Below are 24,082 nucleotides of genomic sequence, written 5' to 3' on the forward strand. Positions count from 1 at the left end.
GTTAATCTGTCACGTGCAGACCTAAAAATTAGGTTGCATGTGAGGGGGCGTATTGGAGAGGAGAGATCACACAACTAAGAAGTGACAAAGGAAAATAAAGCTTATAAGTGGGTGGATAATAACCAATTGTACCGAGGCATTTTGTGATTAAAACTCAACACCTGTGAGGTGGCTAAGTTGGGACAATATCGGTACAGTTGGTCCACGGGTTACGTTTGTCGTTGTTTAACATGGTATCAGACCCACGTCCACGTGTGAAGCCCAAATGGCCACATGGACTCCACGTCACCCAAAATGTTGTCCACGTGTATGGCTTGAAAATTCGCCACACGTGCGGGGGCATGTTGAGAATATAAATCTCACATTGGGAATTGGAACCTAGCATGTGGGTTTATAAGGGTTTGGACCACTGTTTTGGATGTGAACCCCAGATCACTTTATCACTCAGCCTTGCTGGTAGACTCACTTTGATCCAAGCTGTTACTTCTGCCATCCCAATTTATGTCATACATACTACTAGATTTCTCATCATTTTTTGTGAGAAGATGGATAAGTTAAAACGAGATTTCCTATGGAGGACATTGAGGCTAAGAAGAAGGTTCACTTAGTCAATTGGGATCTTGTTTGTAAACCTAAGTCCATTGGGGGTCTTGGTATTAAGAAAACTTCTTAGATGAATCAAGCCATGTTAGCTAATGTCAGTTGGAAATTTCTACAAAAAGATGTTGGTCTGTGGGTTAATATGTTTCAGAAGAAATATTTAAAGGATATGGACATCACTAATCATGATTTTCGTGCTCCCTCTAATTTCTCTTCAGTTTGGAGAAGTATTTCTCATGGTGCTCATTTATTTAGGAAAAACCTTAAGTGGAGAGTGGGGAATGGTAAAAAGATCAATTTCTGGCGGGTTGGTTCTCTACCTCTTACTGATTATGCTATTTCTTATGCTCATATTGATCATAATGCTCTGGTTTGTGACTGTTGGTGTGATTATGGGTGGAATATTCAGTTTTTAAACTATGTGTTGCCTTCTTATGTTGTTCTTCAAATTGTTAATGTTCAAACTGGTTTTTGTGATGATGTTGCTGACCGACTTTATTTGAGGGCCTACTTCTAATTGTTGTTTCTATGTCAAGTCTGCTTACAACTCTCTTTTTGAGATAAATGACGCTCAAAACCCTCTGCGGAAACTTGTTTGGAAGGTGAGTTATCCTCTCAAGCTGAAAACTTTTATTTGGTCAGTGATTCATAAGAAAATTTTAACTAATGTCCAAAGAACTAGAAGAAGGTTTACTACAAGTGCAACATGTCCTATTTGTAACTCTGCATATGAAAGTCTCCTTCATCTTTTTAGAGATTGTTACAGATCTAATGCTATTTGGAATGGTATGAGTCCTCTTGTTTCAATTGCTAATCCATTTTCTCTTGATTTGAATGGTTGGTTGGCGGCTGAGCTTCATTGTCACATTAAAATCAAGAATAACATTCAGTGGTGTAATATTTTTGTCTTTGTTTGCTGATTTATATGGAAGTAGAGAAACAAGTGTGTTTTTGATATCTCCTTTACTATGCATGTTCACACTGCTAAAATCATATGGGATTATGCTGAAGAGTGGAGTTGTTCTCTAAGGAAGGCTAAAGTGAGTTCTCTTTATAGTTATACTATGCTTTCCTGGTCTAGGCCTCCTGCTGGCTGGTATAAGTTGAATATTGATGACACTAGATTTTATAACTCTGGGAAAATCGGTGCTGGAGGGGTGATCAACATGGGCATTGGATTCATGGTTTTCAAATGAACTTGGGGATTGGGGAGATTTTAGATGCTGAGGCTTGGGGCTTGTTTTTTTGTCTAAAACTCATTACCAAACATTACAGTGGAAATGTTGAAATTGAGTCTGACTCTGCTATTCTTATCCAACTTATGCAAATGGATAACACTTCTATGCATCATCTTGGGTCTCTGCTTGCTAGTTATGCTTCTATGATTTCCAAACTACAGAATGTGAAGTTCTCTCATATTTTTAGAGAATGTAACACGGTTGCTGATGCATTGGCCAAACAGAGTATTTCTCATGAGTTGGGGTTAATTGAGTTTGTTGATCCTTCTGCAAAGGCTTTCTTAAACGATATGACCAATGTTGCTAGATATAGGCACACATGAGCATACTTTAATATCTAGTCTATGTGTTTTTTGTTTCTAGGCATTTTAGGTCCCATTTGTAAAAAAAAAAAAAACACTCCTATATGCGAAGGCAATGAATGAATTATTAGCAGAAGAAATAAATGAAAAACATGGAGCGGTGTTCTCTCCTCCTTCAATGAGGAGAATCCGAGAATGTAGTCAAGAAAGTAGGCTTAACTTAAGCCAACATTTATGAGTCGCACAAAATTTTCAAAACACATTAAAAGTGGCAGTTGGTCAGATCTCATCCACGGGCCACGGCTGCATATATTGGACCATTGTGGCATGGGAACGAAACACAACATATGAATGAGTAAGGTTCATGCAATTATACAAGTCAGTGAAGTCACAATCCACACAGGTCGACCATCTCTCCAAGTAATACAAATTGCAACTCTTCTGTGAATTTATATGGAAGAATGTTTGGCTTTCGGGATCAAATTCTGTTAAAAAAAATTGTATATTCATTGCTGCAGCCGTCCGAGTATGGCCCTGCTTTGAATATATAAACTAAATCACACGCGGAGTCAAGGACCCTTCTCTCAATTACTTTGCCTCTAGCTCCTAGAGCTTTGAGCACCAAACTTATTATTTATCTACTATTCTTCCAATGTGAGTATGTGACCATTCCATTAAATTTATAGAGAACGATTGCACAGGTTTTGTTCTATCAAACTTAAACTATTTTCTAATTAATATGTGGATTAACAAAAAACAATTATGTATCATTGATTTAGCTTATAAATTTCAGCATTTTTTCTTCTGGTGGAGGTAAACATAACTCTTCTAATAGTTCAATATCTAAATTAATCTACAATCAAATTTGGAGACACATTATTGGTAGTGGATTAGGTATTGACCCAATGAATAGGGTTTTAGGGGTTTAGCCTTCTTTCCTTGTTTTTCTTTCCCCCTCTTGTTTGCAGGGGTATGGCCTTACCTCACAGTAGGAATGTAGGATAGGCTTATACTGTTATACAATTCTGATCCCTAAACCCAATGACTCATCTGACTGAGGCTGACACTGTCTCCTCTGTTCAATATTATTCACTCACATTCATATTAATAATGATTCTGCATTGGTGCATGTGTTTGCCAAAAGTATCTTTGACAACTTTGACTCATGACCTCAGCCACACTACAATCACTACATTGTACTCTACTATATTTACTTGCTTCCAAACAGTAATTGCTATTTTATCTTCTTCTTTTTTCACACTAATTAATCCCCCAACAAATCACTTGATCTCTTCAATTAATCGTCAATACCTTTGCTATTACACAAAAAAGGCAATTTCTTGTTACTCCAGGAGAGGGCTTTAGCATAGCCTTCATTTTCATAAAGAACATATCTTCTGATAATTGTTAAACAGCCAAGACAAATTTCTTGTTTACTTTCTGAGTTTTCTTTAGAAATATTATTAATTTTTAAATATTACAGTAGCAGACTGCTGAGTTCAGAACTTCAGACAATCTCATTCAGTTTCCTGTAGGAAATCTTTTCCTTGATCAAAGGGTTAGTCTTAGTTATTACTTGCAGCTGTTTTCTGCCATCAGGTTGCTGTAAAAACCTACCCCTGCTGCTAACATCATCCTAGCTCTGTGGTAAGATTTTTGAAATAGATTGCTTTTAAATTTGGAATCATTTGCTCTTCTGTCTTCTTGCAACAATAAATTTTACAACATTTTACTTAAGATCTACTGTACGCACAATGTCCTCTTGTTTTATCTGCTCATTTTAATACATATGATAAATTGATACGAGATTTACAATAAAAACTAATTGACCATAGATTGAATGATTTAAAATCTTATAAACTCACATGCAATGTGTCAATTTCTAATATGAGATATATATTTTCAACACGGCCCCGCACGTGTGTTGAATTTTCAAGTCATATACATAAACAACATTTTAAATAACGTGGAGTCCGTGTGGCCATTTGGGTTTCAAATGTAGATGTGGTAACACACTTTAATACTATTATAAAGTTATTTGAGATTTATATACAAAATAAATTGGTAACATATGGACTGACCCAAACTCTTTTAAATATACAGATTATGTCTAAATTCCTAATGTGAAAATGTATATTCAACACATTCATCTGATATCTACTCCCCTCCTTCCAGAAAATTCATGAACCTATTAACACACTTCAGTTCATTCACCTACAAATTGTCCATGTATATAATAAAGCATGAACCAGTAATTAAAATCTTCTTAATTTAGCTATATAGCGAAAACAGTCAATGCAAGAAGAAATTTCACCCCTGACAAGTGACAAGTATTGTAATTTTCTTATATTGATATAACTGAAAGTTAAGGTACATTCTGCAAAAACAGTCATACACACAATCTAGAGTTGGTGGTAGTTGAGTCGACAACTAGACAGAATACAAAGACATCAAAAGGCTTCAAAATTCAACTCACCAACCCATTAAAATGATCAAAAGAAAAATGAAAAACCACTATAGTGAGGAGGTTTGAAAAGAGAACTGAACAACATGTTCAAAGATTCAAACTTCTTCAAAGAGGAATAATTGAGGGGACCATTGGAATTTCAAAAGGCAGACCAACAGTCCAAGACCCCTGTTCTTCATTGAGAAAAAGCCTGTTCTAAAATTTTAATTATGTAAATCAAACCAAATATTAGGGATACAAATTAGCTGTCTTGATCATCTAAGTAAATTCTAGTTACATAAAATTTCAAAGCTTTATATAGTATATTAGTGTGACTGATTGAGTGTGACCTATTAGCTTTTAAGTTTTACAGGTTACTAATTACTATGCAGAGAAATTTGGAATTCTACTTTTCATCATTGTCACTGTTCAACTCCCTCTCTTCCTTTAATCATTTCCCATCCTTTGTCCTTTTTTCTCAAAAAAAAAATCTCTGAAAATTTTATATATAAAAAAAATTAGGGTCCTTTGAATTGCCAATTCCTCATCTGTTTAATTCCGGCAACCACTATCTACGGAGGTCGGCGAGGAATTGAAGCTCGTGCAGATTTTGGCCTCGTCATATCGACCCCACCAAAGAGTGGGTCCGTTTAGTGACGTGTGATGATCAGAAAACTAAGTACAATGCAGAGCTTCTTATTTAGTATGGAAACTGTACTGCCCACAAAATGGGTCAAAATACAGAGAGCGAAAAGAGACTGTCAAGTTTGTTCCTTTCTCCCCCATTTCAGCTCTGACTCTCTCTCTCTCTCTCTCTCTCTCTCTCTCTCTCTCTCTCTCTCTCTCATTGTTGATATTCCAGTTTGGAGACTTAAGAGTTGAGAAGAAACTTCTGAGAGATTCAATGGAGTACGAAAGAATACACAAAGTTCAGGTAAAGTTTCCAACTTTTCTGTGGAGGAAAAAACCAAAGGCACATTTTTTGGTACATATGAATGGGGTTTGATTTTGTTATGGACTTGTTTTTTGGGGTGTTATTTAGAAATGGATTGAGATGAGTAAACGGTAGCAAAAAAAAAACATGTCTTTCTGATTAAGCTGGTTTTCAGCTTGAACTGGGGTTTTGCAATTTGAACTCATCTGTTTCTTCATTGTCATGTTCTTGATTAGTGGTAACTTCGGTCTGTATCTTTTTTGAGATTATGTTATCAGGACAGTCTAACTTGACATCATGAACTGGTTGAACTATATTAAGGTTGAGTTGGTTAATGATGAATTTTCAAAACTAGGCTACCCTTTTGGGATTTGGTTCCAAATTGAGGTGATTCAGAATGACTAGAGTAAATTTTGTAGTGGGTTTTACTTTCTCAGATGATTTCTTTTACAAAGATTATATCTTTTGATTCTCATAATTTCAGACTGGCATAATTTCTCCAAGTAAATTGAGGATGAAACTTATGGGGCCTCACAATCACAGAAAGAAAAGTGCATCAAACAATAACTCCGCCAGAACTTCACCTACTAAGCTTGGTGATTCTGAGTCTGTTAAAAACAGCTTATTGGACACCATGAATGGAGATGAACAAGGTTTGTCTCTCATTTTTCTATGACTGATGGCCATGTATTTTGTCCTGCATCAGGATTTACTAGCACCTAAATTATCTGCTGTAACTTATTATGCTTCAAAATTGGTTCAAGCATCTTTTGGATTGCAAAACATATTTTATGTAGATTGGTTTACTGATTTAGTCTTATGATGCACAGTATCATTGCCTAGCTTAGATGTTCTGCCTACAAATTTGTCCAGTGAAGTAGCATTGCCAAGAGAAAATGTTGAAGTCAGTCGTGCTAAATTGCAGCAATGTACCAAGGGTGATGGTGGTAATTCGAGCACAGTTTACCCCCTGAGGATAATGGAGGATGAAAATATTGATTATGACAGTAATGCCAGTTCATCCAGTTTTGAGTTCCATAAAGGTGAGAAATCGGTGCATAGACACATTTCAAGAGCACTTTCAAGAACTATGCCGTCTAAGTGGAATGATGCTGAGAAATGGATACTGAACAAGCAAACTGTGCAAGCTAATGTTCATAGGAAGCTAGCTTTACAAAACCAAACAAATAGGCTGCCGGTGGCAAGTATGGGGAGGGTGGCTCCTGAATCTGCTAATTGTGATTTCAAGCTAGATGGCAAAGTGGCAGACACAAAGCGAGTTGATTTTTGTCTACCTGCATCGCAGCCTGCATCACAGATTGGTTTTGATAAGTTCTGTTTTGTTCCTTCTGAATCTCACCCCAGTTCAGGTCAAGCTTGTGGAGGCAATGTTTCTTTTGATGCATCTTCTCAAAGTAAAGATTTAAAGGAAGTTGAGAGCATGCCGTGCTCAAAAGTTTCAGTCGAAGAGACTTCCACAGGTATTCTAGACTTTTGTTTTCCTCTATATTAATACTTTAGATCATGTTATATTCTGTGGTACTGTCCTAAAAGAACTTGAGTCTAAACAAGGTCGAGTATCATGGGGCAAGGTTTATTTTAGGGTTTGAGTTCTTAGTTTTCTGAAGTTGTGAAAAGTTGAACTATAGGCCTTTGGTGTAGAGTTCGTGTATAATTCATGGGAAATTATGTACTAATCTGTTTGGAGATTCTAGCAGAGGCAGTAACTAATTTTATTTTATTTTCTGGTTTAATTAAGCTACTTCGGCCATAAGATCAGTCTCAATGAGAGACATGGGAACAGAAATGACTCCAGAAATGACACCAATCCCAAGCCAAGAGCCTTCAAGGACATCTACTCCTTTAGGGGCAACTACCCCAATTCGCAGCCCAACTTCCTCAATCCCCTCAACTCCTCGAAGAGGTGCACCAGCTCCAACACCTACGACTGATGAGGAATCGTACAAACAAAATGGAAGCAGCAAGAGTGAACTGACGGAAGAAGAACAGAAGCTCAAGACAAGAAGGGAGATTGTAGAACTCGGTGTCCAGCTGGGTAAGATGAATATTGCTGCTTGGGCAAGTAAAGCTGAGCAGGACAGGACAAACACTTGTGCAGATACAGTTGATATGGCGGAACTCGAACGTGTCGACTTTGAAAAACGTGCAGCTGCCTGGGAGGAAGTTGAAAAATCTAAACATATGGCAAGGTTTCATTTCTGAACCCAATAACTCACATCTCTTTTGCATTTGTATTATAATCCATGTACATATGTTCCACCATCCTAACATGATCAGAGAATGCTATCATTTCTCAGATATAAGCGTGCTGAAATCCAAATCCAAGCATGGGAAAGTCAGCAGAAGGCAAAACTAGAAGCCGAGATGCGGCGGATAGAGGTATTTATCAAGTTCATTTTGTTTGAGAATTTTGTCAGCAAGCCTGTCTTTTCTTGCGCAATGCTCACAACATATTTATTGAACCACAAACTTGAAATTGTAATCCTTTGATTCATAAGATTGTAGTGTAGTTGGAAACTTTATCTGTCATGATCTGATATAGCCACTTTTCAGGCTCAAGTTGAACAAATGAGAGCTCAAGCTGAATCCAGGATAATGAGGAAGATAGCATTAGCGAGGCAAAAGTCTGAAGAAAAACGGGCAGCTGCGGAAGCCAGAAAAACTCAGAACGCTGTAAAGACTGCAGCTCAAGCTGAATATATTCGCCAGACTGGGCGTATGCCACCTACTCATTATATGTGTTGTGGATGGTTGTCATGAAAGAACTCTAGAAGAGCAACTGCTTCATTCATAGCTTGGCACAAGTAGTCTCAATGTAGGTATTGGGAGCACACATCATGATTCTCAATGAGTGGTATGCTAATCGATGTTTAAGTAAGCAACCAGTGTGTTAGTTGTTACATGAAGTGATTTCATGCGAATCTCAAGCATCTCAATCGTCGTCCACCATTGTTTGAATCCTTAACGAAGGTATAGCTAGGGTCAGCTTTGGCATTGTTGAAGTGTTTACTGAATAACATTATCCCAAAGTTGAAGTACTTGATCCTATCACGTCGCAATCAAGATGAATCAAAATGTAAGAATAGATAAAAGTTTGGAAGAGAACAAGAAGCAGTTTGAAACGATTATCTAGGTTTCTGCTTTTTCTACAAGGGTTCATGTATATATAGGTTGTTTGAGCCTGAGTTATTAGTGTAACAAGCCTGCTTAAAATTACCTTCTCACATCATCTGAATAGTCTTGCAGATTTCCCACAGCAACACAAGCATTTAGCAAAGGAAGGTTTAGGACAGTAGGCCCGAAAGCTGCAGAATTTTCAATCATGCACAACAGCAATATTAGATAAAATTGATTTGGAGATTGAACAATTGTTACTTGTATTTAATTTCTTCAAGAAGTTTGTATTGGGTAGAAACCATTCCCGAAGTAAGAGAAACAAGAATCAAAGAACACAAAATGAAAAAGGACCTCTCCTCTGCCTAGTCATCTTAATCAACACAAGACTTAGGCGCTACACTGTTGTCGTATCATATCTTTAGGACGGAACTTGGAAGACCATCCATGATCAGCTAGAGTTGATGTTAAAGCATGGCTACACTGTATTGTTTCCCAAATGGACCAACAATTAGCAACTGTCATCTCTTTATATAGTGAGCTGTTTTGGCTGTCTAGTCCTCTAACTGGACAAAATTATGCCATGGAGGCGTGGCTCTCACAGTTTCATATAACTATTGAATCATCATTTCAACTTGATTCCAAGATTTCCAACACGAGAAACATGTGATCAGTTTATGTCAAAATTTTAAAACACTATTTATCACAAAACGCAAGTCATGCCATATTGCCACAACTGAGGATCATCGTAGCATATAACATCTTGTAACAATGCTCTCAAGAACAAGTGAACAACCCCTTTATTTGAGTAAATATGTACGTACACATTCGACAATTAAAAATGTCAAAAGCTCTAGATAAGTACAAAGTACAAACTCTAAATTCAAGTGTCAACGCTCTACACAAACTATAACCTATGTATGTTAGCCAGAAATCGGAGGTTATCTTCACCATTTTAAGATGCCGGACAATGAAGAATGACTCTAAAGGCCATCTCTATCTCATTGATGTTGAGGGCTTAATTGCTACATTTTAGCCTAGCCTTAACCATCTCCAACCTATGTTGTCACCATCTTAACGTTGGGAATCTCTTCACAATCACACAATTTGCGTGCAAACAACCCAAAACGTGAACTGGAAAACCCATAATCTCCCATCCCGAATTTCACCTTTGTTACATCATGCTCAACTATAACATTGCATAGGAAGAGGTTCCCAATCGTGCTAAAGAAATCTATGGTACTCGAGTCAGGTTTAGAAGGGGCATAAACAAGGACAACATCCCCAGCACTCAATATTGTGAAGGAAAAGCTGGCAAACATTAGTCATCAGTCTAAAATCGGAAAAAGAAGTGACATTCAGACTGAATGCACACATGGGTCATGTGTTTCGATGAGGAATACAGATTTTGAATAGCAGGGCTGCAACAAAAATGAAGCATAACCAGAAACTATATTTCAGAGAATGAACTCGACCTTCATAGTCATATTTCTAAAACATGATAACAGCAAAAGCTGGGGTTTTAAATGTTTTTTTTAAACAGAAATTTAATAACACAGACAAGGGTGTCATATATCGAAGCCTTTATATGCTATTGTCAATTACTGGAACTATACAATACATCACATGGCATCTAACTCGTACACAAGAACTCTCAGAATCCAGAAGAGGTAAAAAAAAATACCGGTATTCATGACACTTACAAGTCTAGAATTATAGACCCTCAACAGAAATAGATTGCAATATACGGAGGCTATTAACATTAATCTCCTAATACATATATATATTGTACGTATTTCGACACAAGGAATACCAAAATAAAGATAAGTAACATTTAATTAGTGTATTAGCTTATATATAAACTAAAGCGTTTAAGCTAGTATTAGGGGTCCTTCCAACTCTTGATCCAAAGGGTCGAAAGAGAAGCAAATATTACAGAATATTGATCGAGGGGATGACTTAACTAGTTTAGTAGTTCAATACTCGAGTGATCCCACCAAAGTTATCCCACTACTCAAATTTCTTGAGTCCTGCCTAGTTCCTCCATAATCATCATAACTATTGCTGGAGAGCCTCTGCATTGGGACAGACTTCAGAAGTTCTAGGCCTCGTTTTCCCATTTGCTGCACTTCTTGTGGTGAGAGTATCTTGATGCACCAAACACTACTTACAAACTCCCTGGCAGGCATCAGAATAAGTCACTGAATCAAGAATGAACCTCAGAAGGAACACAATTAATAGTAAATGATTTGTGTTTCAATGATGTGCCAAAACGTTTCACCGCCACAAGTGGCAAATATATCAATCATATCTAACAAGTAGCAATTCATTGCCTTCAAATCAGAAGATATAATCCTAGATATCACTAAACGTAAATAAGATACTAAAGTTGGCAGAATTATAAAGCAACAGAGATACTAAAGTTTTTTCAACAATGCATGTGTTTATGTTCACACCTAAATAACTATATGAAATTTTAACTCCACAACTCAACTACTACTATGATAAGTACTCTACAGTGGGCATAGCTAAGAGAGACCAAAGACACAATTATGGAAGTGCAAACTCACGGCCAGGGGTCATCCCCGAGGAGAAGAACGTCATTCTCCCGATCAACAAATACAAGCTGCCAGCCTGATCTCACAGGGTCCTCTAGCTCGCCTTCAAGGCCAAACATACGAGCAAGCTCACTACGCAGCTCTTGGTAGCTGCTGAACTTGGTAATATCCAATGACCTCCCGAAGGACCCTGACTTGTAGACCTGCAGATAATCATGTTGTCAGTTTGGTGAACAAGGGAATGGAGACGGCTTAAGAAAATATTATTGTATAATTGAACAATCAAGGAACTTAACAGGATTAAATTAAAAGATAAAGAGGCGATATGACATTGGTACTGCACGCCTACATCAGTCCACTGAGAAGCATAGTGTAATTTAAAAATTAAAGACTCGACTCACCTTAACAAAATTTCCATCTGGTGGGTTTTCATGGCCCACATTTTCTGAAGACTGAAGGAAACCTGATTCGTCAATGCAATTAGAAGGCGTAACTGCTGGATTGAGCGAAAAATCAGCTCCTGTAGTGCTCATATAATTAGAGGGAAAATGTATTGGTGTAGAATCACTATCGCTGCCAACACCTCTAAGGTTTGATATCCCATTCTGCATCAGGAGAGGTGAAGACTCTATATTGATACCAAATAAGAGATGGGTTTGAGGATCAGTGCTTCCTTCTTGGTCCATTGAGCACTCTCTCCCTGGAAAGGGTGGCAATGAAATGGTATTCTGAGAGATGGTAGTTTGGGAAGGTCCCAACTGTTCCACCTGGGGCAGAACACATTGAGAAACTCCAGACAGAGGTTCAATTGCTGCTCGCTTAGATGCCCAGCCAGAAGATGATATCACTGGATTATTTCTAGCCACGTTGAGCAGGTTGGAAGATTCATCCTGTGAAAATGAACCCATGAGACTGTGCAAGGGAGATAAGATGCTGCCGGTTGCAGGGTTCCCATTTGAATCAGAAAAGCTCTGTTGTTGACATAGTGAGGTGATAACTTGCAAAGATGGTGACCCAGATTGAGAGGCAGAAGCAAACTGATTCATGGAAGAGACAGCACTTGGAATCTGCTGGTGATCAAGTAGCTGATGCTGTTGATTACTGAATGAGTTTTGGCGCTGCAATTGATGCTGCAGGTGCGACTGCGTTGGAGTCTGAGTATGTGACTGACGATGATTTTCTTGAACACCTTGAAGGAAGGCTTGCTGAGATTGAGATTGAGAGTCTTGCATCATCTGGGGCTGCATTAAGGCAGCAGACCTGCTGGGGATTTGGGGTTGAAACTGCAGAAGGGACATAGGTAGCGATTTGGAAGGATCTACACCCCTCATCTCCTGAAGGGCAGCAGCAGCCATAGCTTGGTACATGTCTGTTTGTAAGCCAATCATAGAAGCATCAAACCCGGGTTGCATCCATGGAGTGACCCCAATGCCATGATAGTTTAAAGATTGGATTCCACGGTCTCCAGAATCTCCTCGAAGCCACATAAGTGGAGAATTGATGCCAAGGTCATCTTCCCTCAAACCTGATATTGAGAAGAACATAGATTTATAAGAAATTTCCTAGAGCCTCAATAAATAGGGAGTTGAAAACTACCAAGCCAACAGTAAAACGAGCATACCATTGAATGTGGGTAGTCCATGCGGCCATGGCCGCTTAAGCCTAAGGGGGAACGGAGATGGATACATGGGAAATGTTGTTAAAGGTTCAATCTCCCACAGGGACACTCTTGGCTGCCTCTCCCCAGCTGTGGATTCATCCCAGCCCACCTATATAAAGTGAAAAGTTAAGTAATCTTTTCAGATGAATGTAAAAGATAAAAGCAACCAAAAAACTTAGAAAGTTAAGACTGCTAATTAATTTTTATGATGTTCTCAACAAACCTTAACTGAACGCCAATGTGAATTAGGCCACCGAGCAGCATCTAGGTCACTTATGCCAGTTATGGTTCCCATGTAGCTGATAAAAGTTATTGGTCAGATATCAACCAATGAAATAGGACATGAACTTCATTTATCAAGACATCCACTTGTTAAAAGCTTAAAACCTACCGGCGGACACTTGATTCCTCTGTTTCAAACAGCATTCTAAAACGCATGCCAACAGAAATACAAGTATGATAGACTGCTTTAATGTACTTGGCCAGGGGAATGACAAACTCTGATGGGCTAGCCCTGCATGTAAGGTGTTGTAAAGATTCAGCAAACAGATGAACTGAATAGATTTGATATCATCTACATAGACATACCTTGGATTATAAAATATGGTGAAACGACTATTTGTTGAAGCTGCATGAGCTGCAGCAGCAAGAAGTCCCAAGTGCATGCTATCACTTGATAAAACTGATGAAGGCATCACAGTTTGTGGTCGGCTAGCTCGCCTAATACCAAGGAGTAGTTGATTTTTTTCATTCCTTAAGCAGGGAAAAGACAATTTGTATGAGATTCAAGTAACTATAAAGTTGTTATTACTTTAAAACAGCAGATCAGCTAGCCTAAATAGACAGAGCAAAGAGCAAGTGAACAGACTACCAGATGAAAAGAACTGAGTCACCAGCAACCAGTCTTTTAGCACTTACAAACACACTCCACCCTGTTGTAAGAAGATGCCTTTTGGGCTGGCCTGGAATAAAAAGGCCAAAAATCGTTTAGACAGACATATTAGAGTAAAGCTAAACCTTCTTTTTACTTCTATTTCAACATGGTTTTCTTATTATACAAGTGCAAGGGCCAAAAAGAGCTGCAATAGCTAGGAAAATAAAACAGATGTTTAGTGAGGTGTATTTGTGGATTTATATTCATCTTGAACTAAACTTAATTCTCACTATCCACTTTTCTCCTTCTAGAAAATTGACCTAAGAAAACTCACCGCGAAAAATGTGTCTAAACTTCCATTCATTATCATGCAGATCCCTGGCAATTAACTCTTGCGCTGGTGGCTGTTGGGAGAAGTCCTGCATTTCAAAATTATAAACACATAACTGAAAAGGGAACCAAAAAACTATATATAAAAAAGGATAATCCAGAGATTGAGTTAAGTAGGTTCCAACATTCAAAATTCAGAAGTCAGGCTATTTGTATCTAGTTGAAATGTATTATGTTAGCTGTGCCTATGTTTCATTTATCAGAAGAATTAAAGATCGTGAACATGTTACTTGGTACAAAAGTTCTAACAAAGAAGATGCATAAAGCCGCCCATCTCTGCTCCCAACGACCATTAAAAAGAGTGGACATGGGTGTCGTGATCTCAAGGGTACAGACACCGAATTTTGGGTAACAATATTGCGCATACTAAAAGATGAATAGTGATAATCGTAATTGAAATGTTACTTAGAGAACTTACCAACGGAGGAAAAACTTTTTCAGCAGCCCGGCGAGGAACAGAAAAACCACCATGGGTACTAGTGTCACTGGCTGTTAAAGTTTTACAGAAATAGTTTGTTGGCTGCTTGTTAGGGCTGCCCAATCCTGATGGTAGGTAGCCGTCCTTTTGCTCTTGCTGCATACGAAGGTTATTAACGAAGTCAGGTTCACTGAATAAGATTCAGGTGCAAATTCAATCAAGAAAAAGTGACCTACTGGATTTAATGGTTGCAAGGTCATCTGCGCATATACTTCATCTGTCTCGACATCAGCCTGAAGTTTAGCAATATTCAACCGTTAGAAACAAGCATTCAGCCAAGCTATAAGAACCCAATTCAACAACCCTTACATGCATTGTCACATTATGGAGCTGACAGACAAGTTGTGGAGGTAAGCTTGGGTAGTTAGGAATATGGGAATCCACTTCCCTGTTGGTTGATGCAGCAACCTACATCAAAACAGCATTTATCGCATAAGCAATAAATATATATTATACCTAGTGGCATTTACAGAAGATTTATCGTAGTTAACATGACTTGATGGATTTCTCTTTTCATGACAATGATATCTATCTTTATTTCTAACCATCACCAATTTATGCATACGAACCTGTTCACTGTGACCTTGAGGAAAATAAACTACACGACTACCGACAGCAGGTAGACAAACAAGAGGACCGGCACAGGCATGCCAAAGTTCAGAATTCAAAACTCTCTTTTCCCCTGCAAAATCCAATTCAGCAAAATATCAATACACGTAAAAAACACCACTTGGTCATTTGACATTAACTCGAGATCTAAAGAACGCTCGACATATCCAAGGGACTTATTGAGAGCCAAAAAAAATTCTTCATCAGAAGGGCTTCTCACAATCGTGGTAAACTTCCACAATTCACATAATTTTGAAGTTTAGCATGAACAAAACGAGATATACATCAATTTCCGAGAACAAAGAAAAGGACAGAAACGAGCAAGTGGAGCCAAATTAAGCCCCTAACAGTTGAGTAAATGCAGGAAAGAGAAGAATCCACACGACGGTATAAATTATACAAGCTTGCTGAAACATGAATCTCCATGAGCAAAGAAAAAGTCGAAAAGAGAGATACAGGTAGAAAGAGATATGATAGCTTGATTCAACTAACTATCTACTCACTTGGGTCGTCAAGATTTTGAACCAAATGGAACTTATTAACATCAAATCTAAATCTTACAAGTATAAACCGTGAGCTCAAATTTACATCACACTAAAAGAGAACAACTTTTTTGAACATTCAGCTTACCTTCTTGGGGTTGAGGACTAAAGCCAGCAGAAGAGAACCTCATCTTTGCAGGGATTTGAAAAGTACTTAAACCAGGGTCTTAGTCACAATAACTGAACACTAAAAATTTCACCAGAAAACCACAGAACAATCCTTTTCTTCACCTCCTTTCTTTTCACTACACAATATCATATCTTCAACAGACAAAACCCCATTCAAATCCCAGAAAAGGATAACACTTGATGAACAACTTTACAAAAGTAGGAAGCTTCACATTCATGCAAAGCAAACCTTAAGAACCCAACTTCTGAATCTTCAACCGAAACCGGTCTCACTACAAAACACAACCAACTCCAGCCTCATTCGCACCTGATCAACCTCACCCCCACCCCCCAAAATGTCCCACCTTTGATTAAACACCTCATTCCACAAACTTCAATGAAAAAGCTTCAACATTTGAAACCCCCACTTCCCCCTCAGCATCAAAATTACAGAACCCCGGATAACCAATTCTAAAAAAAACAAGCTTTTACAGGAAACATCAGAAAAACCCCACCAGCTTAAAAACCCAACACTGCTGCTTTCAGCAAACAGATCTCAGCCTAAAAACCCCCAAAGCCTACTACACCATGAAACCCAAAAAGCACCAGATCTCGCACCATAAAAAAAAAACTCAAATGAAAGGCTTCATCAAGCACACAACCTACACATTATTTGCTAACAACAAGAAAAAAAAGGCCAAAGCCAAGTGATGATCATAGCCTAGCACAGAACAGAGACACAGATACTGTCTAGAACTTGCACATGTGCGAATATATAGAAACAGGAGTTGAGTTTTGATGCGAAGTTTTCCAGTAATGGAAGCAGAAAGTGAATTGCTTGATAGCGGTGGTGGTGTGTGTCTGTGTTCTTAGTGAAGTCTAGTACACTACTTCTACTCTACTGCTTGCTTGGTGGCTTTGCCACTATTGCTTTACTCTCTCTCTCTCTCTCTCTCTGCTCAAATCAATCAATAGCACAACCGCCATTATTTTCGGTGTCCTTTTATACCCAAGAGAACAGAACAAGTAAAGAAAGAAGCTTTATTATTTGAGAGAGAAAGTGTCAGATTTTCCTTTTTCACAGAGAAGGTTTCTGCAAACTTTGCTCATTATGTTTGGAGAATTTTCTTTATATTTTTTTTTCCATGTGATTTAGGAAATGAAGAGAAAATCAAAGTGGGCACAATTGTGAGGGTTTTTTTTTTGTTGCCGAAATGCCCTTCAAATCAAAAGAAGAGGAATGGAGTGGACAATGTGGGGGGAGGAAGAAACCAATTTGGAGTATAGTGTTAAAATGCATAGAATGATTAGATGGCACTATGCACTAAAGTGAATTTGGTGATAGACTCGTGGATCATTAGCTATGCGTTGCAACTTTTGGTACTCTCGATTCGAGATGAGCCAACAAGGATTCCACCTACAAAATAAGTGAAGTGCTTGCTTCATTTTTCTGAGTTTGACTGCTAATGTAAGAGAAATGCATAATTTACAGTTCATGCTACTTCATATAGTTCATCAAGATCGATCAAATAGAATTTCAAACTCGAAAAAGTGCCACATTCCTTGACTATTAGAATTATAAGCTCCCACACATCTTATGAAGTTATTGAGTTCTAAAAGTTTAGTGGCAATTGGGGAGGAAGCATTCTAACTAGCGCTTCCGGTGCAGATTAGTCTTCGGAAAAATTCGGAGGAATCCATATAATCTCGGTAAGAAACAAAATTATAGAAAAAGCTACACTATTTGAACTAATGTAATGAACTGGGATGTTAACTTGCATATGCATTTTGAATTTATTTTTTTTATAGATTTAGTACCATATAAAGCATTTGTGTCAAATTCATGCAGTGCCAAGAGAATACCCATTTACTCTCCTGTCAGGTGTAGGGAAGAATTTTGAATGCTACCATTTATGTCTTGAGGACAGTTAAAAGAATGTGTATTGTTTAGTGGAGTGGGTGGATATCTTCATTTGTTACGTCTTCTTAATACTAAGATTGCATTTGGGGTTACAACTTACAAGGCTGAAGCCTGAAAGGTTCAATTACAAGAATGGAACTTGCATCCTAGCATACCATGATTGCCAATACCATACATGGTCTTTTGACTTTAATATATCTTCTATTCTAGGTATGTCTTAACTAAGGTTTTCTCTAACTTATTGTTATTATTTTGTGTTTCGTGTTTTACGATTACAGAGTTTCAATATACATAATTGATGGTACATTCTAGCCTACATTCTATACTAGTTTTTCTTTTTGAGAAACCTTGTTAAACAACAACAATGCGTTAATTAAAATATCCATAATTATGATATCCATGTCCATATTACTCTAAATGATAGGTGATGGAGTAACCTACGTGCCTTTCTTTAGGTCCACCCTATGCATGGCTGTAGGGATGGTCCTATTGGAGAAATTCAGTTCAAAGTCTACATCTCATTTAAATCTAAAGAGTGTTACAACTTTACATGGGACCATAGAACTACAAGTTCCATTTATCTTTCTTCTATTATTCGTTGTCTACATTCTTACATAGTCATTACTAATTGAAATGCTGTGTAAATATGACTTTGTACGTATGAGACAGAGTGACAGACAACCTTTGAAGGCTTCAATATTGACATCATGGTGAAACTAATTATTCAAAAGCATGACAGTTTTGTAATACTAAAAATTATTTGTTGGCAACTTAATTCTCCAACGGTCAAGCAGCATTAGATGTTCGGATCCGGAGCCTTTCAATCATATTCTCTTGATTTTCTTCCATATAATTTTGAATTCAGATATATGATTCAATTTACGATCGCAATCGGGGACGGAGCTACACTAGGGCCAAGAGTGGCCATGGCACCCCCCCCCCCCCCCCCCCCAAATCATTGTTTTCTTTGTAAATCTTCTAACTAACATAGTTTGAATGAGCTCATGGTAGAAGTTATCACATATAGTGGCACCCTATATTGTCTTTGGCTCTGCCACTGATTCGCAATCGTTAGGAATTTTAAGTGAAAAATATGATTAATTTGTGACAAGAAGTCCATAACGTTGTTTGGTTCATGGAAGTTTTTCGTACTAATTTTCAAATCCCAGCATGAGAAGTATTATAGGAACTTGCCTCCCTTAATTTGTCAAGTGAAATATAAACTGGCGTCAAGAAAGAAGACTCTTTGGCGCTTGGCGGTCTTCACTAGGCATAATATAATCGGGTGTTGTAATGACACTGGGACCATACATATCAATAAGGTGAAATCCCCTGAAACAAAATGTGTTTAATCATCAATCAAGCATGTTAATATCTATTTCATCAATTAGGGTTTAAGGATATTCTAGATTAATTAAGAACTTTTCAAAAACAACAAGAGTCAGTCTATGCATCTTTTTTTTCAGGCTTAACAACCGAATTGTTAAAACAGTATTTCTTGAGTAGAATTCACAAGTCACAACCAAATTATTAACAAAAGAAGACAGCCATGCACTAGAACAAACGATACTGTGATACTGGGCAGGGCAATTTATACCCCATTCCATAAATGGTAGATCATAAAAAACTCTATTTGAACATTAGTAATTAGAAAAAAAGTCATCAACTGTTTTGAAAACATAAAAAAGTCACTTTTTATTTTTGTTATACCGTTACCCTTAAATTTCGGTAAATTTACAGATTTCTACTTTCTACTTTTTATTTTTCTCTCTACCAAACTGAGTTTTCCGCCGAAAAGTTCAGAGCGACAACCGAGTCGATCGCCGTCGATTGAGAGGGAGTAATTGGAGCCCAGATCGGCTAGCACAACGCTTCTCTGTTCACGCGCCCTCGAGCACCAGCCAAACAACGTCAGCTTGGCGACGTGCTGGATAGAGACGCCAAGCTTGGGATCTGGATTTGGCAACACTGACGCGGGGACGACGTCGGAGGACAAAAGCTAAGTTCGGAGGCACGGGGACGGTGTCGACGGGAAGAGGCCAAAGTTGGAGACGCAGGGACGGAGGACAAAGGCTGAGGTCGGAGGTGCGGGAACGACGTCGAAGGGGACATGCCAAGGTCGGAGGCGCGGATTTGACGTCGGTGGCGTGATTCTTGGCGAAGATGGAGGCTGACGCTGCTGTGTTGATGCATAAGTCGCCGAGAATAGGAAGATGATGAGATGAGTGCTCAGAGTAGATATATGGGTGCCCACGTCAATTGTTTTTACTTTTTCACTTCTTAGTTCTTCACTTCAGTTTTTCGTCCACTCTCGTTCAATAGAGTTAGAATCCACATATTTCACAAATTATCATGTCGAGTCATAATATTAGTCACACTATTTGTCGCAGAATAATATTAGTGTGACATGTAGTATAACTGACTAGTTTTATAGTCACAAAAGCAGTGTGACTCCCAAAAATAGTGTGATCAATATTAATACAAGTTTATTTGAGAAGTTTAAGATCACATTACAAGAGACTACAATTAGTTATTTCTATTAATTATAATCTTCAATTTTGTTTTCACACTTTATTCTTGTCACAACATAGTCACACTACCAGAAACAGTGGCAGTCACAATGTCGTTATTGTAACAACTAGTGTGACTACAACTGTGACTGTAAGTGTGACATGCCGAAAAAAATTATAAATCCACAGAATTATGTTAAAATTCAAAGGAGTTCGATATGAATGTGTTTAGAATCAATAAAATAGCTAGATTTAAGGCTTTGGTTTCACCGAAAGCTTGGAGCACCACCATGGGTGACGGCAACCCCTTTTCGAGGGTTTTTCCACCTTATACGGTGGTAGATTCGGAATAGGTATGATATCAAATAAAAAAGAGGAAAAAGATATTTTCAACGGTATCAACCACGCTCAAATCTATCGACAAACGACAAAGTTATGACTGTAATAAGAAGAATTAATGCAATAAAAAAAGTGAGAAATAACAAAAAAATTAGTAAAATATAAAAAAAAGTAGTTTTTTTTTAATTTTGTTTGAAGTTTGTTGACGTTTTTGTCATTTCTAATTAAATGTGAAGACCATCTTTTAATTGGATTATCTTATTTAACTTTTTATAATTTAAAATTTAATTTGTTACTAAACAATAATTTGACATTCCATAAATATTCAATGAAATATAGAGTTAAAGTTTAAATATCTGAAGATGCTAAATCAGAAAATTGTACAAAGAAGTACAACCACACGATACAATTTTTAAATTTTCTCGTTGTAATCATCATGCATCAATCATAATATCATATTTCTTAACTCAGATTGACTCGAGCAAGGACTAAAATATAGAGAATACTGAAAATTTCGACCTTCTAAAAAATGGATTTTTCGATGGGAAATATCGATCTTGATATAATTTTCATAAAAAATTTGAAAGTATTTAAATTATTAAGACCAAATATATATTATAATGTGCATGAAATAACCACAATCCATCTTAATTGAGTTGGTTGAGGATCCTCTGAGGTGACCCAAGATCGAATCTCCCCATGTGCACTTTAATTTTGTCTCAATTTTCTTAAATTGGACGAGATAAAGAGATAATATCGCGATAAATTTACAAAACAACGTACAACATTATAGTGGTATGTAAAAGATATATACATGGTCCAAAAAACGATATTTTAGACTATATTTCGCCGAAAAATATCGATATTTTAGAATTTGGACTCGAGTTTTAGAAGGGCTTCGGTACAGTCTACGACTCCCCTTGTAAACTTTTGTTTCGGCTTCCTCACGGTGGTGGTTGTAATCTAGCACAAGGCAAGTGTAGAAGAATATCTGCACAGTGAGAGCTAAAGGACGAATCCTAACCTTTCATCATGGGAAAATGTGGGCCCTGCACGACGGTGATTGGACGTGACGTGAAAATTATTGCTTGTGCTATTGGTCGCTTTCGTCCGTACCGTGAGCTTGACTGCAGACAATATGCAACCCCACTTCCTTTATCGTCACGTTATTAGCTACAAGAGGAAGGTCTTGCTTAGCGGCAGATGATGAGAACTTTTACTTCCAACTTCTCACAACAAAATGAGACGACATCAGATAATTAATTGGATTACATTGTTAATTACCACCATTGTCTTCACATTAAATCTTCAATTCTTCCGTATTGTCCCTTGTGCCACAAGTTAACCAAAGTATAATGAAAATGCCTACTTAACAGGTTTGGTAGATATCTCTGTCCCAAGAAAACCTAAACATATTATTGCAATTACTAAGAATCTTGTCCGGGTATAGCTTCGATTCAAGATTAGTACAAATTTTAATTAATTTGAGTTTCTTATAACAAATTAATTGATTTAGTGTGCTTCTAATTAAGTTCTAACACAAGTTGCCTAAGTGTGATATGTTGGATAGTTGGTCTAACGGACATCGCAAAGGTAAGGATGAGTTCCAATCTCACTGACACTGCCGTAAGATTATGCTGGGTTAAAGGGTTTTATTTTGTTTTTTTTTTTGAAAAAAATATATATCACCGCAGGCACCTTTTCTAGATAGCTTAATGCATCTACAAGCCAAAACTTTACCAAACCAAAATCATACGTATGCAATAGAGACCTGCATCATGAGTTGCCAAATCTTTGCAGTTGCCACAAAATTACTCCCTGAACCCAATCAATGTTTTCCATTCTTTCCATGTGAACTAAGAAAGAGGATCGATAGATTGAAACATCATCTTCAGAAGCACTTCAAACATGTGAAGATGATGTTTTAATGTTTTAAGTCCAGAGCAAAAGGATTCTCCAATACATGTAAGATATCAACGTCCTTTTAAGTCTCTGTCTCTCAATACCAATTGCAAGTGAAGCCCTCATTGTTTCTAGATATGATTTGGTAAAAGCCGGAGCTAAATTTATGCCTTACATGAGCAATTTTCGTAGGGCACGCACAACTTGTTGGTATAAATATGCAACAATGAAAACCATCCATCTTCAATGAACATGGCCTGTCTTCTTCAATCTGAATAATGGAACTCGATTGCTTTCTTCAAGTATTCAGCAATATTCATTGTTCCACTTTCTCCAATTCCAAATATACGCTCGCTCAGTTGCTCGATCATGAGTTGAATATTGCATGTGGTTTGTGCATACCTTAATTAGTCATTTTCGAATTGGATTGTATCCCATGCATGCATGCCTACATTTTATCAAGAATATTCAAACGTACTATAGTACAAAAAAGTGTTTGAATTACCACATATAAGTGGCAATAAATGGTAAAAAATTAGAAGTTATTTAGAAACCAAGTCAAGTACGCTGCAATTAAAAAAAGCAAGCTTTTATATGTAATTTATGTTCTCTAGGAATAAAAAAATATTTCACTCTAACCAATTGTAAGTTTACTAGAACTTGGCCCGTAACCGGTTCTAAAATAATGATTTTTTCTCATAACCGAAATCATAATCGGAAAAGAAAAAACTGTTCAGATTTAGTACTATTTGCTTCCGGAATCGGAAGGAACCAGAACCGCAAATATCAGGTCAGTTTTCGGGTTTTTACGGTTTCAAAAGTTCAATGTAATATATATTTATCTTCAAACCTTAAATAATAACAATATAAAATACCAACTTCAAATGCAAATACAGAACATCAACAACTATGTAATACAATTACTCAATAATCAACAATTAACATACTCAATTATTTCAAAAAGAATAGAGAGAGAGAATCCAAACCTATGACAGTTAGATTTTAGAGAGTAACAAAATAATAGAGAAAGTGAGACAAAGGAACAAAGGAAGTGAGGAAGTGAGGGCATAAGGCAAAACAAATAGAGTATTTTTTAGTTTATATAGTGATTAGTATGAGTCTAAGAAGTAAATGAAAGTGATGAAGGAGGCGGTGACAAAATATGTTTCTTTTAGGGGTTTTTCTTATATAGTTGTAAAGACTCGGTTCTAACGGTTCCAAAATCATTTTTCAAAAATTGAAACTGGAATTTAATCAAATCGGTTGTTTTAGTGCGATTCTTCTAGAGTTAGTAATTTATCATTTTTGGAATCAAATCGAATCAACCATTCCAGTGCGGTTCCGACGGTTTTGAACAGTTCTCGGGTCTAAAGTCGTAGGTCTAACTAGAATTGGTCCCTGGTCGTCGAGTTCAGTTAATTAAGAGCGCAGTGGTGTCGCGCCATGGTCGTCACTGTGATCCATCATCGTGTTGATTCTCCATGCTCACACCCTCACCCTGCTCATTGGTTTGGAATCATTGGGAGTAGCTAACGT

The 24,082-nt window shown here is 37.4% G+C and overlaps 2 protein-coding genes across 2 annotated transcripts; one reads left to right on the forward strand and one right to left on the reverse strand.

The window, feature by feature from the left end:
* Positions 1–5,368: 5,368 nt before the first annotated feature.
* LOC126787781 (uncharacterized) lies at positions 5,369–8,748 on the forward strand. Its single transcript, XM_050513681.1, has 6 exons — positions 5,369–5,520; positions 6,005–6,173; positions 6,351–7,001; positions 7,280–7,730; positions 7,839–7,920; positions 8,095–8,748. The coding sequence occupies exons 1-6, from the start codon at positions 5,491–5,493 to the stop codon at positions 8,299–8,301; spliced, it is 1,590 nt and encodes a 529-aa protein (XP_050369638.1). The 5' UTR covers positions 5,369–5,490; the 3' UTR covers positions 8,302–8,748.
* Positions 8,749–10,283: 1,535 nt separating this feature from the next.
* LOC126789557 (auxin response factor 6) lies at positions 10,284–16,934 on the reverse strand. The gene is made up of 14 exons (XM_050515753.1): positions 15,855–16,934; positions 15,185–15,297; positions 14,925–15,023; positions 14,792–14,848; positions 14,556–14,711; positions 14,082–14,166; positions 13,745–13,835; positions 13,462–13,626; positions 13,265–13,387; positions 13,097–13,172; positions 12,835–12,982; positions 11,615–12,738; positions 11,226–11,416; positions 10,284–10,833 (listed from the first exon to the last, which is right to left on the reverse strand). Exons 1-14 carry the CDS (start codon positions 15,895–15,897, stop codon positions 10,632–10,634), a joined length of 2,673 nt encoding a protein of 890 aa, XP_050371710.1. The 5' UTR covers positions 15,898–16,934; the 3' UTR covers positions 10,284–10,631.
* Between the last annotated feature and the right edge of the window lie 7,148 nt (positions 16,935–24,082).

This window comes from Argentina anserina, chromosome 3 (assembly GCF_933775445.1).
Source record: "Argentina anserina chromosome 3, drPotAnse1.1, whole genome shotgun sequence".
Lineage (NCBI taxonomy): Eukaryota > Viridiplantae > Streptophyta > Magnoliopsida > Rosales > Rosaceae > Argentina > Argentina anserina.

Coding starts and splice junctions, on each gene's coding strand:
- LOC126787781 (XM_050513681.1), top strand. CDS start 5,491: ATGGAGTACGAAAGAATACACAAAGTTCAG. Junction 6,174..6,350: donor CATGAATGGAGATGAACAAG/GTTTGTCTCTCA, acceptor TATGATGCACAG/TATCATTGCCTAGCTTAGAT. Junction 7,921..8,094: donor CCGAGATGCGGCGGATAGAG/GTATTTATCAAG, acceptor GCCACTTTTCAG/GCTCAAGTTGAACAAATGAG.
- LOC126789557 (XM_050515753.1), bottom strand. CDS start 15,897: ATGAGGTTCTCTTCTGCTGGCTTTAGTCCTCAACCCCAAGAAG. Junction 13,627..13,744: donor GACTCAGTTCTTTTCATCTG/GTAGTCTGTTCA, acceptor TCCCTGCTTAAG/GAATGAAAAAAATCAACTAC. Junction 12,983..13,096: donor CACATTGGCGTTCAGTTAAG/GTTTGTTGAGAA, acceptor CACTTTATATAG/GTGGGCTGGGATGAATCCAC.